The sequence below is a fragment of the Pseudorasbora parva genome, chromosome 10 (assembly GCF_024679245.1).
Source record: "Pseudorasbora parva isolate DD20220531a chromosome 10, ASM2467924v1, whole genome shotgun sequence".
Classification (NCBI taxonomy): Eukaryota; Metazoa; Chordata; class Actinopteri; order Cypriniformes; family Gobionidae; genus Pseudorasbora; species Pseudorasbora parva.
Window position 1 is genome coordinate 3,024,375 of NC_090181.1, and position 15,081 is coordinate 3,039,455.

General features: G+C 40.2%; 1 protein-coding gene across 1 annotated transcript; it reads right to left on the minus strand.

The window, feature by feature from the left end:
- Positions 1 to 8,783: 8,783 nt before the first annotated feature.
- On the minus strand, positions 8,784 to 14,790 carry zbtb42 (zinc finger and BTB domain containing 42). The gene is given in 3 exon segments (XM_067454869.1): positions 8,784 to 12,780; positions 12,782 to 13,674; positions 14,545 to 14,790. Coding segments are annotated over 2 exon segments (1,293 nt in total). The 5' UTR covers positions 13,667 to 13,674; positions 14,545 to 14,790; the 3' UTR covers positions 8,784 to 12,372.
- Positions 14,791 to 15,081: the final 291 nt, after the last annotated feature.

Consider the following 15,081-nt stretch of genomic DNA (forward strand, 5'->3'; position numbering starts at 1 on the left):
AAGTTGCAAACTGATCCTCCAGCTGTTCCTTATATGTACATTTAACTTTTCCGGCCTCTTATTGCTACCTGTCCCGACTTTTTTGCAATGTGTAGCTCTCATGAAATCCAAAATGAGCCAATATTTGACATGTCATTTCAAAATGTCTCACTTTCAGCATTTGATATGTTATCTATATTCTATTGTGAAAAAAATATACGTTTTTGAGGTATTTCATTCCTTTTTGATTCGCAATTTGTAGTGTCCCAACTTTTTTGGAATCGGGTGTGTAAATGATCTACAGATCGTGATATTGAGGGCGGGAGTTGCAGTCAGATGTTCCTCACGCTGCTCTTCTAAGTGTGTATGGCGACTGTTCTTTTGTCTGCGCCTTCTCTGCAGCTGTCCAGACTTTCATCACGAGCGTTTGACTGTAAAAGGTCAGAGCCGTGGCTTCCGAGGCGGCTCCTCTTTCTCTGCGCCACATGCCAGGGACCCTGAAGGCCTGACGGGCCCCGCTGACTCCTGGACAGACTTAAGTCCAGGCGTGTGGCTCTGAATCCGGCCGCAGCTGTGCACAGAGAGACAGTGAGACACAGGCCTGCCTCGCTGATGCCACGGCTATAAATACACGAGCGTTAAGTGAAGGAGTGACAGCTGTGCTTGAGCTCAGGACGGGGTTCCTCCATCAGCTCACACAAGTCACTAATATCCTCCTTCTTAAAGCATTCGAAAAACATCTGAAGAAAATAGTCAAAGTTTGACATGTGTAACTATCCACAGTGATTCAAACATGTTCAGGTTGGTTGATAACATTTTTCTGAGGATTTATAGCTTGTCAAGTCAACTTTATTTATTCAACGCTTTTACAACACACAAAAAAAAGTCAAACACACATTGTCCAGTTTACTTAATCTTATCATTTGCGATCTACGCAATTGTGTCTCTCTTCTAAACGTGATTTCTTTGCTTTCGATTAATGTAATTCTCTTAAATGTGAAATCTACTAGATTACATTATTTGGAGTGAATGTGAACCAATCGGTACTCGAAGAGGATTTTTGCTGAAACTAGTTCCCAGCATGCTTTGATTGGGACTTGACAAGAAGAGTAAAATTGTTGAACTTAAGTGTTATTTTATGTGTTTTTGGGGAAAATTAGATAAGGTGCCGACTTCATATGTTTAATAATGTTTAATGTTTAATTATATTGGAATAATTAGACCATTTAAATGATACTGGGTGACCACAGTGGAGAAGAGCGGAGCGATGGCTCAGGCCGTGGACTGAGACGGCTCATGTCACTAAAGAGCATTTCATAGCACTCGACATGTTCATTACGGGCTGTTGCTCACTAACAGAATCAAAGCTAGTTAGTACAGTCTCACAAATCAGTCAAGTGACCACAAAAATATACAAAAATATAATAAGCTTGTGATTTGATTAAAGAGTCATGGTCTCAAGCCCCCTGTGCACACTACTGTTGTTAGGAAGCCATTTTAAAATCATTTTGAGACTACTCAATTAGGTTATTTAAAAATTACTCCATTCCATGATGTTGAAGTTATGTGAACAAATCATGTTTGTTTAACTTAATTGAATCATGTGTAACTTACTTGATTAAATCATGTTTGTTTAACTTAATTGAATCATGTGTAACTTACTTGATTAAATCATGTTTTTTTTCAGTGAATGACGATTGTTTGAAAGCAGCTTCCCAGTGTTAAACAGGACAATATAGTGAAGGAGTGACAGCTGTGCTTGAGCTCAGGGCGGTGTTCCTCCATCAGCTCACACAAGTTACTAATATCCTCCTTCTTCTTCTTCTTCTTTATTTATTTCTAAAGCACATTAAAACAACCCCACCAGAAAATAACTAAGCCGAGGAATTAAAGGCGGTTGTTAATAAATGAGCTTTCAGCAAACATTTAAAACTGGAAATGGTCCTTTTTAAAGGACTGAAGTCTCGATAAACAAAGAAAATAGTCAAAGTTTGACATTTGTAACTATCCACAAGGATTCAAACGTGTTCTGGTTGGTTGCTAACATTTTTCTGAGGTCTCAAGTCAAGTCAACTTTATTTATACAGTGCTTTTATAATGCCGATTGTGTCAGAGCAGCTTCAGTGTTAAACAGGACAATACTGCAGCAGAATTAGATTTGGCTGTTCAGTCGCTCTGGAGAAAACAGTGATGTTATCAGCTTATTTTAATTTATCATACAGCGACAATATTGGCAGATCAGTATTATAGTTTATAGAATTAATTGAGACCTAATAAATTAATTTTATTCATATATTTAGTTGAATAACTTGGATCATAATGTTAGTGTCCCCAACTGAGCAAGCCAAGCCAAAGGCGACCAAAGGAACCAAAACTCCATCAGGGCATGATGGAGAAAAATACACCTTTGGAGAAACCAGACTCAGTCGAGGGCCAGTTCTCCTCTGGCCATTGTTTAAATAACGATGTGTTTTTGTTCTGTTCTAATTGGTTGTTAGGGTGCTCTGAGTGGTTGGTAAGGTGTTGCTAGGTGTCATTGACGTGTTATGAGCATTATAAGATTGCTGATACAAGACTGCATTTTCTACCTGTTCTGAGTTACTGTTAAGATGTTACTGGAGCGTTGTTAAGGTGTTCTTAGTGGTTGCTAAGGTGTTGCCAGGTGGTTGCGTGGACATTTTTTGCTTATTTAAACAACAATGCATTTTCTAGATTTTCTGAGTGGTTGCTAAGGTATTGCTTGGTGGTTGCTAAGGTGTTCTGAGTGGTTACTTGGGTATTATTGGGTGTTCTGAGTGGTTGGTAAGGTGTTGCTAGGTGGTTGTTGACGTGCTGATACAAGTGCTGATTCTTGCTGATACAAGAATGCATTTTCTAGCTGTTCTGAGTGATTGTTATGGGGTTGCTAGGGTTTTCTGAGTGGTTGCTAAGGTGTTGCTAGGCAGTTGCTCATGTGTTGTGGACATTATTTGCTAATTTGTACAACAATGCATTTTGTAGATAAGTGGTTGCTAAGGTGTTGTTTATGTCAGCATTATAATATAGTTGATATATGAATGCATGTTATAGCTGTTCTGAGTAATTGTTAAGGTGTTGCTAGGTGGTTGTTATGGTGTTCTGTGTGGTTACTTGGGTGTTATTGGGTGTTCGAGGTGGTTGCTTAGGCGTTGCTTGATGGTTGTTCATGTGTTCTGAACAGTATAAGATTGCTGATACAAGATTGCATTTAATAGCTGTTCTGCGAGTTTAAGATGTTGCTGGGGGTTGCTAGGGTGTTCTGATTGGTTGCTAATGTGTTATTCAAGTGTTATGAGCATTATTAGTTTGTTAATGCATGAATGGTGTATTCTAGCTGTTCTGAGTGATTGCTAGGGGGTTATGGTGTTCTGATTGGTTGTTAGGGTGCTCTGAGCATTTGCTAAGGTGTTGCTAGGTGGTTGTTAATGTTTTCTGAGCATTATTAAATTACTGGATACAATTATGCATTTTCCAGCTGTTCTGAGTGGTTGCTAAGGTGTTGCTATGACATTGTTTATATGTTGCGAGCATTATCACGTTGCTGATATAAGAATGCATTTTATAGCTAATTTGAGTGATTGTTAAGGTGTTGCTAGGTGGTTGTAATGGTGTTCTAAGTGGTTGTTAGGCTGTTCTGAGTGGTTGCTAAGCTGTTGTTCATGTGTTGGGAGCATTATTAATCAGATGGGTATATTTTTGTATAGTTGCTGAAATAAATATTTGTTTATGATGTTTCGTGAATATAATAATCATATGTGTTTACTAGTTTGTTTTGACTGGTTGCTAGGGTGTTGTTAGGGTGTTCTGAGTTGCTTTTGTGAGCCATTTTAGCTTTTTGACAACATGAAGGTATAGGAAATTGGTATTAATATTATTTTTAGGCATGGACCTCATGCTTTTCTTGACATATGTTCAATGTTGCATGATTATAGATGTTCTAAATGGTTGTTAGGGTGTTGCTAGGGTATTCTGAATGGATATTTATGTGTGTTTTATTTTTTTTATTTTTTTACAGTAGCTCATTCACCACATAGAAGTGGCACTAATGAAAAAATGGTATGGTACACTCTAAAAAATGCTGGGTTATTTTAACCCAGAGATTGGGTTGTTTTAATCCTGCGGTTGGGTTAAATATTTGCTTAAGACAACCCAATCGCTGAGTTAGTCCATATTTGACCCAACATTGTGTTGTTTTTTTACCCAGAATTTTTTAGAGTGTATTATCATGATTTCTTTCGTACCATGTTAGGACTGTGTATTTTGTAAAGTATCTTGAAATGCATTAGTGCATGAACACGATATTATAGTATTTATCGAAGTATCATCGTATGAATATCTCATACCATCACTGTATGACCTCACAGTGCTAATAAGGTGACATTGAGGATATAAGGACTTGAAGTTAATTATATAAGACACAAAGGTCTCGTCTCTGACAAAGCGTTGCTCATTTTCCTGTTTTATGTGCGTGTGTGTGTGTGTGTGTGTGTGTGTGTGTGTGTGTGTGTGTGTGTGTGTGTGTGTGTGTGTGTGTGTGTGTGTGTGTGTGTGTGTGTGTGTGTTTGTGTGTGTGTGCGTGTGTGTGTGTGCGTGTGTGTGTGTGCGTGTCTGTGTGTTTGTGTGTGTGTGTGTAAGGCTGCATCTCTCCTTTTCAAGTGTGACCACCTGTCTTTTGTTGTGAGGTAAATAAATAAATAAACATGGCCAGGCACCAGATGTCCCCGGCCGTCCGCTCAGAGGTCAAGGTCTCCCACCGCTGGCCTTGCGAGGTGAAGACATCCAAGTTTCAACTTCACTTCTCCTACAAAGACTTCCTGTCGTCTGGGGAATACATGCAAATGTGCTAGCTGTGGTGAAATGGAAATTACATGAAGCTTTTTGATAAGCGAGGGCAAAACACACATCTAATTAAGTCAAAGAGATGACAGCGCACTCATCAAAGAGTACAACTAGTCATGGCGTGCGTGTTTCTCGTTTGCTAGTTGTCTAGTCCAGTCCTTCATCTGGTTTTATGCTCCAGGATGCAGATTTTATATTAGATGTCAAGTGGACACCAGAAAACTTAATAATCAATAGAAATTGAATCTATTTGTAATTTTTAGGACATGAATTTTACATTGTAATATATTTTCCCACTCAAACTCACAAGTGAACCTGTAGTTAATGTCATCTGTGTCTGATTATTTTTTTTTATTCTGTGTAGTTTTGATGATTTGTGTTCAAATCCGTATGAATTAACCAGCAATTCAGCAAAACATAAAATAGTTACGAATTGCCATCTAGTTTTGCCAGAATTCGATTTTAAGCCCAACAGAATTAAACCACTCTTTTGTGCTCAAATATATTGTTTTTTTTATGAAAACTTCATTGTATTGTATGCTAAATGTTTCATTCATGAATTAAATCTTCCTTCTTGAATTCAGCACACCTCAGGCTTAATATAATGACCAGATCCATGAGAGTATTTACAGATGAGATTGAACTTTAATACTGTGCTTTTCTTCTATTTGTATATGTGTGTTAGTTTATTATAACTCGTTCTTATGTCGTAGGTATTGTATTATATTCAGTATATGAATAGATATGATTCTGATAATGTACACTTAAAAATAAAAACGACTTTATTGTTATTGATGGTTCCATAAAGAACCTTTTTACTCCACAAGTGTTTCTCTATAGCAGAAAAAGGTTCTTTGGATTATTGAAATGGTTCTTTTGAGAGTTTGATTGGACACACAAACTTTGACATAAACATTTAAAAAAATAATGCAGATTTTCTCCTTCCGTAGAAAAGCAGAATTATTTATGTGGAAAAAAATATGGCTGGATATGTTTTATGACATTTTGATAAAAGAATGCATTTTTAGATGTTCTGGGTGATTGCTAAGGTGTTGCTATGTGTGTATCTGGGGGGAGGTGCTATGGTGTTTTGAGTTGCTAAGGTGTTGCTATGTGTGTATCTGGGGGAAGGTTCTATGGTGTTTTGAGTTGTTGCTAAGGTGTTGCTATGTGTGTATCTGGGGGGAGGTTCTAGGGTGTTTTGAGTTGTTGCTGAGGTGTTATTATGTGTGTATCTGGGGGGAGGTGCTAGGGTGTTTTGAGTTGCTAAGGTGTTGCAATGTGTTGCTATGTGTTGCTATGTGTGTATCTGGGAGGAGGTGCTATGGTGTTTTGAGTTGTTCCTAAGGTGTTGCTATGTGTGTATCTGGGAGGAGGTGCTATGGTGTTTTGAGTTGTTGCTATGTATGTGTCTGGGGTGCTAGGGTGTTTTTAGTTGTTGCTAAGGTGTTGCTATGTGTGTATCTGGGGGAGGTGCAAGGATGTTTTGAGTTGTTGCTAAGGTGTTCCTATGTGTGTATCTGGGGAGAAGTGCTTGGGTGTTTTGAGTTGTTGCTAAGGTGTTGCTATTTGTCTATCTGGGGTGAGGTGCTAGGGTGTTTTTAGTTGTTGCCAGGTGGTTGTTAATGTGTTTTGACCATCATTAGTTTCTTGATACAAAAAAATCTTTTTTAGCTGTTTTGAGTGATTGCCAATATGTATGGGGGTTGCTTTTGTGATCTGAGTGGTTGCTAAGGTGTTGCTAAGTGCTTGCCCACGTGTTGTGGGCATTATTAGCTTGTTGATACAAGAATGCATTTTTAGCTGGTCTGAGTGATTGCCAATATGTGCCTGGGAGATTGCTAAGGTGTTGCTAGGTAGATGTTAAAGTGTTGTGAGAATTATTAGCTTGTTGATACAATAATGCATTATCTAGCTGTTTTGAATGATAGCTAATGTGTGCCTGGGGGTGTTGCTTTTGTGTTCTGAGTGGTTGCTAAGGTGTTACTAGGGTGTTCTAAGTGGTGCTAGGTTTTTTTTTTTGCAGTAGCATATTTAACACATAAATTTGAAGAAGAAAAAAATGAGAGCATTTTATTATCTTTATTTATGTATGTTAAAATGGTAACGAGAAAGGATATGTGTTTAATAATTTCCATTTAACAGTTTTTTGTTTTTTTTTTAGTCAATTTTATGGAGGATCTCAGCCAGGTGAAATGCTAGTAGAATAAAGCAATCCTCCAGGCCTCCAGATTACATTCTAGAGTTTCGAGACGCGCCATCACACACCCTTATTTACACGCCGTCCCCTTTAACCCGGTCTAACGCGTAGCGTCTACAGCGGGTCGCTGAGCTCCGGGGCAGAACTTGAGCGGTGGAGCGGACAATAGACCCGCCGAACTACTAACCGCAGACAAAAGAGCCGGTGGCGGATGGGGGTCGGTGTGGTCCCGATGGGGGCAGGGCCATGGGAACCACATCGCCGAGCAGCTGGATTTCTTTACATGTGCAGTCGGGGAATAATTAGGATCTCGCTCGCTAAGAAAATGACCAGAGAATTGGCTTTGAGATTCCGAATTAGCCACGCATTTCTGTTCCCGCTCCTGCGTGAATTGTTTGTTTGCTGCCAGAATGCAAATGAGCGTCCAGTGAAGGAGGCGATCTGTCATTGAGGAAACACGACGAAACACGGAATAAAGTTCACTCTGCACCTGCTCTCTCTCTCTCTCTCTCTCTCTCTCTCTCTCTCTCTCTCTCTCTCTCTCTCTCTCTCTCTCTCTCTCTCTCTCTCTCTCTCTCTCTCTCTCTCTCTCTCTCTGTGTGTGTGTGTGTGGGGGGGGGGGGGGGGCATGTTTTTGTGACACATGGACACAAATGTGTATAATGCCATGGGTATGACACAGGTATTACAGGAGAGGGTGAAATATGAGGACATTACCCATGGCCCCACTTTACAAAAGGCTTATAAATCAAACAGGAGGAGTTTTTATGAGAAAGTAAAAATGCAGAATGTTTCCTGTGATGGGTAGGTTTAAGGGCAGTGTGTGTGTGTGTGTGTGTGTGTGTGTGAGAGAGAGAGAGTGAGAGAGTGATGGGTAGGGTAGGTTTAGGCAGGGGCAGTGTAGGGGGAATGGAAAAGTGTAAAAACCATTACGCCTATGGAATGTCCCCACATTTCACAAAAACAAGTGTGTGTGTGTGTCCACATCAGGGAAGCCACAGTGTTTTGTTTTCTGTACACTAATCCACAACGACAGACGACTGACGTGAAACTCCTTGAAAAAGCGTTTGAGGTCGTTCATCCCGTTTAACCAAATGGGCTTCCATACTCTCAGGAGGAAAGGTTCGTCAGGCGTTCCCATCACTTTATGGATTTGATTTTAATTAAGTACTTTCTTTATTTCAATATTGTATGAATTAAACAGCTCATAAACACACTTTATCACCAGTGAAAACAATTAAACAATATTATTAGCTAATTGTTTTTTTGTGTGTGTTCGTTTTTAATTAATTTCTATTTTAATTTATTTTTTAATTTAATTAAATTCCATGGATTAAACAGCTCATACACATTCTTTATCACCAGGGAACAAAAATAAATAATTATTAAACATTATTAGCTTATCTAGCTACTTTTTTACAGTTTTTAGCTTATTACTTTGTGAAGTTGGTTTTATTTGTGTTTTTTTTTATTTTAATTAGATGTTATGAATTAAACAGCTCATGCTTTATTACTATAAAAATGAAATAACTTACATGTGAAAGTATAATGCAATCATTTAAGACCTTCTCCTTTCTATCATATAATTTTTTATATGAAACGTCATTGAATATTTTTTCTAAGAGCGACATGGGGTTTAAAAAAAATCATAAAGAGCAATGAAATAATTGAGCAGAGTTGATTTTTTGTTTCTAAATCTTGTCACTTGAGCATAATTTAATAATAATAAAAAAGACAAACGCAATAATTCCACAGAAAATGTTGTTTAATCTACGCTTAAGCTAAATAAAGATCTAGATAGAGATTGTCACATTTTCACAGCACAAACAAACCGGCACCAAAGTCCAATGTGTCCGAAGAAGAAGAAACAAAACAAGAAAGAAAGAAAGAAAGAAAGAAAGAAAGAAAGAAAGAAAGAAAGAAAGAAAAGCAAGTGCACACACACACAAACAAACCGAATCAAAAATAAATTACCAAAAAATTCAAGCAAAATTAAATCAAACAGATTGTCATCTACATTCACTAAAGGACTTACAATCAAGCTTTTGTTTCCTATAAAATATGTTTCTGTTTATCAAAAAAATTATATTACATCTAATGGCACTTCTACAAAGTCTATTAAAAAGTCTGAACTTAGTATCATCTTTCATTGTACATACAAGTCAAAAATCCTCAGATACAGTAAAATTTCGCACAAGAAGAAACAAACCAAATAAATATTACGTATTATGATTATACAATTTCACAGTCTGAACCTTAGAAGACAATAATCCAGTATTAATGTACATATACAGCCGTGAGAAACACAGATCTGACGCACAATTGCAGAATTATTACAGTAAAGTAGTGCGAAACAGACCCAAGTTCATTATTGCATTCGTATATCGGCTGACGGTTCAATAGCTTCGAGTATTCACTGCAAATCAAAAAAGTCATTACCTTACATTTTTAAGTACAGTCAACTTAGATGTTTAAGTCGTTTCAACGTTTTAAAAAAAAGACATTGAGATGAGTTCAATCTTGTAATTGATTGTACACAGTAAAAATAAAATTGTTGATTTTTGTTGGTTTAACTTAAAAAAGTAAGTAACCTGGTTGCCTTAAAATGTTGAGTTTATTGAACTTAAAAATTTGAGTTGATACAATGAAGGAAATTTGTTCAATAAATAGAAACTCAAAATATTTTTTAGATGTTTAAGTCATTTCAACTTTAAAAAAAAGACATTGAGACGAGTTCAATCTTGTAATTGATTGTGTCAGTTGCATGTTTTTAGCTTATTACTTTGTGAAGTTGGTTTTCATTTTAATTTGTTTTTTAATACGATGTTAGACAGCTGCTATAAAAATTAAAGAGCTATTAAATGTGAAAGTATTAATATTTCACATTTGATTGATTCACTGTAAAAAAAAGATTGAACATGCCATTTTTAAGTTGAAATGACTTAAACATCCAAGTTGACTGTACTTAAAAAAATAAGGTAATAACTTTTTTATTTGATTAGTTTAAAAAAAAAATGAAATGCATCACACCCTAAAAAAATCTGGGTAAAAAACAACCCAATGTTGGGTCAAATATGGACTAACCCAGCAATTGGGTTGTCTTAAGCAAATATTTAACCCAACCGCAGGATTAAAACAACCCAATCGCTGGGTTAAAATAACCCAGCATTTTTTAGAGTGTACCATACCATTTTTTCATTAGTGCCACTTCTACGGTTAAAACGACCCAATCGCTGGGTTAGTCCATATTTGACCCAACATTGGGTTAAAACAACCCAACATTTTTTAGAGTGCATAAACTGAAAGAAAAAAAGTTCACTGAAATCATCTCAATCACCAGACACGACTCCAGTGTAACAATTTTGCATGATATTATTATTTATCAGAAATAATTTTGTGCAGTTAAATCGAGACGCGGTCCAGTGTGAGAAAACAAGGCAAAATATGCATATATTTAATATGCAGGACAGTCGATTCTTTTTCAGGTAGATTATTAATCTTCATCTTGTGTTTGTGCTTATGAACCAACAGAAATGTTCAGCCCTACTGTACTCTAAACGAAATGTGACAAGGATTTGATAAATAAAATACATATTTACAATAAATACACAGTTAGAAATAGCAGCCTACGTTATATGAGTGTTTTATGTGAAGTGCTCGAGGAAATCAGCAACTGATGGATTATCCCGTTATATCTTACAGTCCTACAACTCTAGAGCAAACCCTGAACCAATAAATAACTAATCAAGTGTATCAGGAGCGACCCAACGTACAGCAGGACGAGGAGTTTCATTATTTTAGTGCGAGTTATTGTTACTGAATAAACATTCGGCCAGCAGCGCGTCGACCATATTTCTGACATAACTAATTAAACCAGCAGATGTTAGAGAAGCACAGAACGATCTTCAGATATTAGTATAAACTCAACTAGTCCTTCATTTCTTCATCAAACCCTCATGAGGACACAATTCAACATCTCTGGGCTCACACCGACGCGGACCGTCAGAGTGCAGAACGAGCCCTTCAGGAGACGGAGAGAGCACACAACTCCTGTTAACAGCTGTGTGTGTGTGTGTGTGTGTGAGTGAGTGAGTGAGTGAGTGAGTGAGTGAGCGAGAGAGTGTTTTTGCAAGAGTATGTGTTTTGTGTGTGAAAAAGTGTCTGTGCATGTGTGTGTGTCTGTGTGTGTGTGTGTGAGAGAGAGAGAGAGAGAGAGAGAGTATGTGCAAGAGTGTGTATTTTGTGTGTGCATATATGTGTGTCAAAAAGTGTCTGTGAGTGTGTGTGTGAGAGAGAGTGTAAAAACAGAGTATGTGAGAGAGGGCGTGTGTGTGTGTGTGAGTTAGAGTATGTGAGAGAGAGAGTGTGTGTGTGTGTGCGTGTGTGTGTGAGAGAGAGTGTAAAAAACAGTATGTGAGAGAGGGCGTGTGTGTGTGAGTTAGAGTATGTGAGAGAGTGTGTGTGTGTGTGTGTGTGTGTGTGAGAATGTGTGTGTGTGTGTGTGTGTGTGTGTGTGTGTGTGTGTGTGTGTGTGTGACAGAGTGTGTGTGTGTGAGCGAGCAAGCGAACGTGTGTGTGTGTGAGTTTGAGTGTGTATACTCTACAAATGCATATTTTAAAAATAAAGTAAATTTTTGTCCATATTTGACCTGAAAATATGCCTTTTTTAGTGTGTGTGTGTGTGTGTGTGTGTGTGTGTGTGTGTGTGTGTGTGTGTGTGTTTATGCACAAACCCATGAAATCATCAACCATACAGTACATCTTATAACAACTTAAATATGGTCAAGTAATTTGTCATGAATTACAGCAGAAATTAAACCAAATCATCTGGACGGAGCTGCACAACTTGATCAGTGCATTGCATGTTCACACACACACACACACACACACACACACACACACACACACACACACACACACACACACACACACACACACACACGTGGATTTATAAATGAGATGTCAAAGTCCCAAGTGCATCAAACAGTTGATTGCTGGAGACACAAACGTGTCAATAAAGACATTTTCTGTCAATCGCAAAACACCGGAGATGAGGATTAATGTGTGTTATGAATCCGGCTCATCTCCGGTTGTGTGTGTGTGTGTGTGTGTGTGTGTGTGTGTATATACTCTAAGAAATGCATATTTTAAAAGTAAAGAAATTTTTTAACAATTGTCCATAATTTGACCTGAAAATATGCCTTTTTTAGAGCGAGTGAGACACAAACGCTACAATAACGACATTTTCTGCCAAACACCGGCGATGATGATGATTATTCGGCATGACTCTGGCTGGTCTCCGGCTGGTCTCCGGCTGGTCTCCGGCTGGTCTCCGGCTATCCGATGGCCAGGGTTTTGACGAGGCCGCAGTGGAACTTGCGTATGTGCCGGTACAGATCTCCGGACTGTGTGAATCTCCGCTCGCACCACTTGCACGCGTGCGGTTTTTCCCTCGTGTGCACCACGGCGTGCCGGCTCAAATTGTGGGAATACTGGAAGCTTTTCCCGCATTGCCCGCAGGTGTACGGCTTCTCTCCGGAGTGTGTGCGCTCGTGCCGCTTCAGCGTGTACATGCAGGAGAAGGTTTTCCCGCACTGAGAGCAAGTCGGCACGGATCCGTCTGGAGAGAGTTTGGCACGCACGCCGTCCTTCTCCCGGAAGTGCGAGCTGATGTGCATCTGGAGGACGTGCGGGCTCGGGAAAACCTTGCTGCACAGCGGACACACACACACACGCTGTCCTCCCGGCGGGGAGAAGAATCCCGCTGGATGTGGAGATGTCCGAGGATGCCAGATCGTCCTCGTCTTCGCCCTCGCTGTCCCCGAGCGTGCGATCCGGGCGCACTCGTAACCCCTCCTCCTCCTCCATCAGGTCATCATCCGCCTTGTTTTCGGGGAAGAGTTCGGTGAACCCTGTCACCACGGAGCTATTCCCAAAACGCCGGCTCTCCGGGCTCACCGGATCAGCGTCCTCCTGCTCTGACAGCAAGTCATGTTCGTCTTTAACAAGTGGCTCGCTGCCCTGCTGTTGGCTGTCGAGGGCCAGCTGTCCCGAAACGCAGGAGGGGTGGAAGGCGTCTCGTCCAGACAGAGGCTTGAAAGACAAATCCAGAGCGCGATCCGTGTCATTTTGGGACCTTTGGGACACGGATGAACTACTGACATCCGCTTTTGTTTTTCCAGCTGTTCGGACACAGGCCTCGGCTGACACATAATTGACACCTACAAGCTCCAAATGACCGCTCGCCTTCTGCCCGTTCGTCCTGTCCTCCTTATCCTTCAGCTTCCCTTTGCACACTTTCACAATGTCGTACATGTGGAGGAAGCTCGCGGCGGCTAGGATGTCCTCGGCGGGAACGCCGCCAAACTCCAGCTTTCCTTCGTACATAAACTCCAGCAGCGATCCGAACGCCGGCGCCGTCACAATGTCCCTATTTAGCTGCACGACGTCCCTTTTCTCCGGCTGATCCCTGTAGAAAAGATGGAAGTACATGCTGCAGGAGGCCAGGACGGCCCGGTGCACCAGGAATCGGGAATCTCCGACCAAAACTGTGCAGTCGCAGAGGAAACCTTGCCGTCTCTGCTGACTCAGGCACTGCAGCAACTGCCGGCTATGGTCTGGGAACTCCATTCTTATGCCTGCCGGAAAACAGGAAAAACTGGATGTTAAATAAACGCCGGGTGGCCATTCACAACAGGCAAACAAAAGCTGACCCAACCTGATGCGTTAGAAAACAAGCCTCAAATCACTCCTAACGCAGGTCACACACACACACACACACACACACACACACACATACACGAGTAAAGTCTGCTGTTCTCTACGCATTTAACAATTAAAAGCTGTTAAACACAGGCGACCTGTTGTTTTAGCCAATGAAATGATCAGCATACCCTCTTGTGCATCAGTTGATCCTCAGTAAAACATCTCCAAACACCGGGAAAACTCGAGTTACGCACTAAAACACGCCATGAACTCAGCGAAAAGAACTGAAGACTGAACGCAGCCAGAGAGAGAGAGAGAGAGAGAGAGAGAGAGAGAGAGAGAGAGAGAGAGAGAGAGAGAGAGAGAGAGAGAGAGAGAGAGAGAGAGAGAGAGAGAGAGAGAAAGAGCGTGTGTGTGTGTGTGATCTGGTAGAGTCAGCTGCTCTGACATCAGCCTCAAATCTCCAGCTGTGTCTTTATGCCATATGTTCCCTCGGAGAAACCTCGAAACTTCTCAAGACTTCACGCTCTTTAACGCGTCGCGATCGTGATTGTGACGCGTCGCGCGGATGTTAAAGTTTCAGAAGCGCTGTTGTTTTAAAAGCGCGCTCTGGAACGGGACAGCGCAAACTTTTACGCGCTCCATTCTTTTTAATCCGCGCTACACACGTCGCTCAACGTTCCAAACACTCGCACGCCGACATTCTAAACTCCGCGTCAGATGTGAAGTCGCGGATCAAACGCGGCCACGCGCGCGGACACAACGCATCGCACTCAGGTCCACATCAACGCTCGCGTACTCACCGTCGCGTCCTCAGATGGAGCCGCGCGCGCTCATGGTGTGAGTCCAGATGTTGGAGGCTCTGGTTCTGTTCCGCGGCGCGATTCGAGTCTGGTGCGCATGAAGCACTCTGCGCTGCGCGCGCGCGTGTGTGTGTGTGTCAAGCAGGTTGTTAATGGTCCAGTCTCGCGATAACAGCAGTGTACTGTACTTCAGGACTAACTCACACTGGGGCAGTAAGTAGCAGTGTTCACTAAAGACAGCTGTGCTGCTCATTCTGCAGCTACAGACGCGCTTTTATGCTTGTCTTATTGATATAATACAAGTTTAAAAAATAGAAATAAAATAATAATAATAATAATAAAAAAAATATATATATATATATATATATATATATATATATATATAGAGAGAGAGAGAGAGAGAGAGAGAGAGAGAGAGAGATTTAAATCTCTAAAAAATAGACATTTGAAAGAATAAAAAATATGAGGCTTTATTAATGTGGATTATTTTTCTAATTATTTATTAATATATTATTTATATATTGTTTTCAAGTTTTA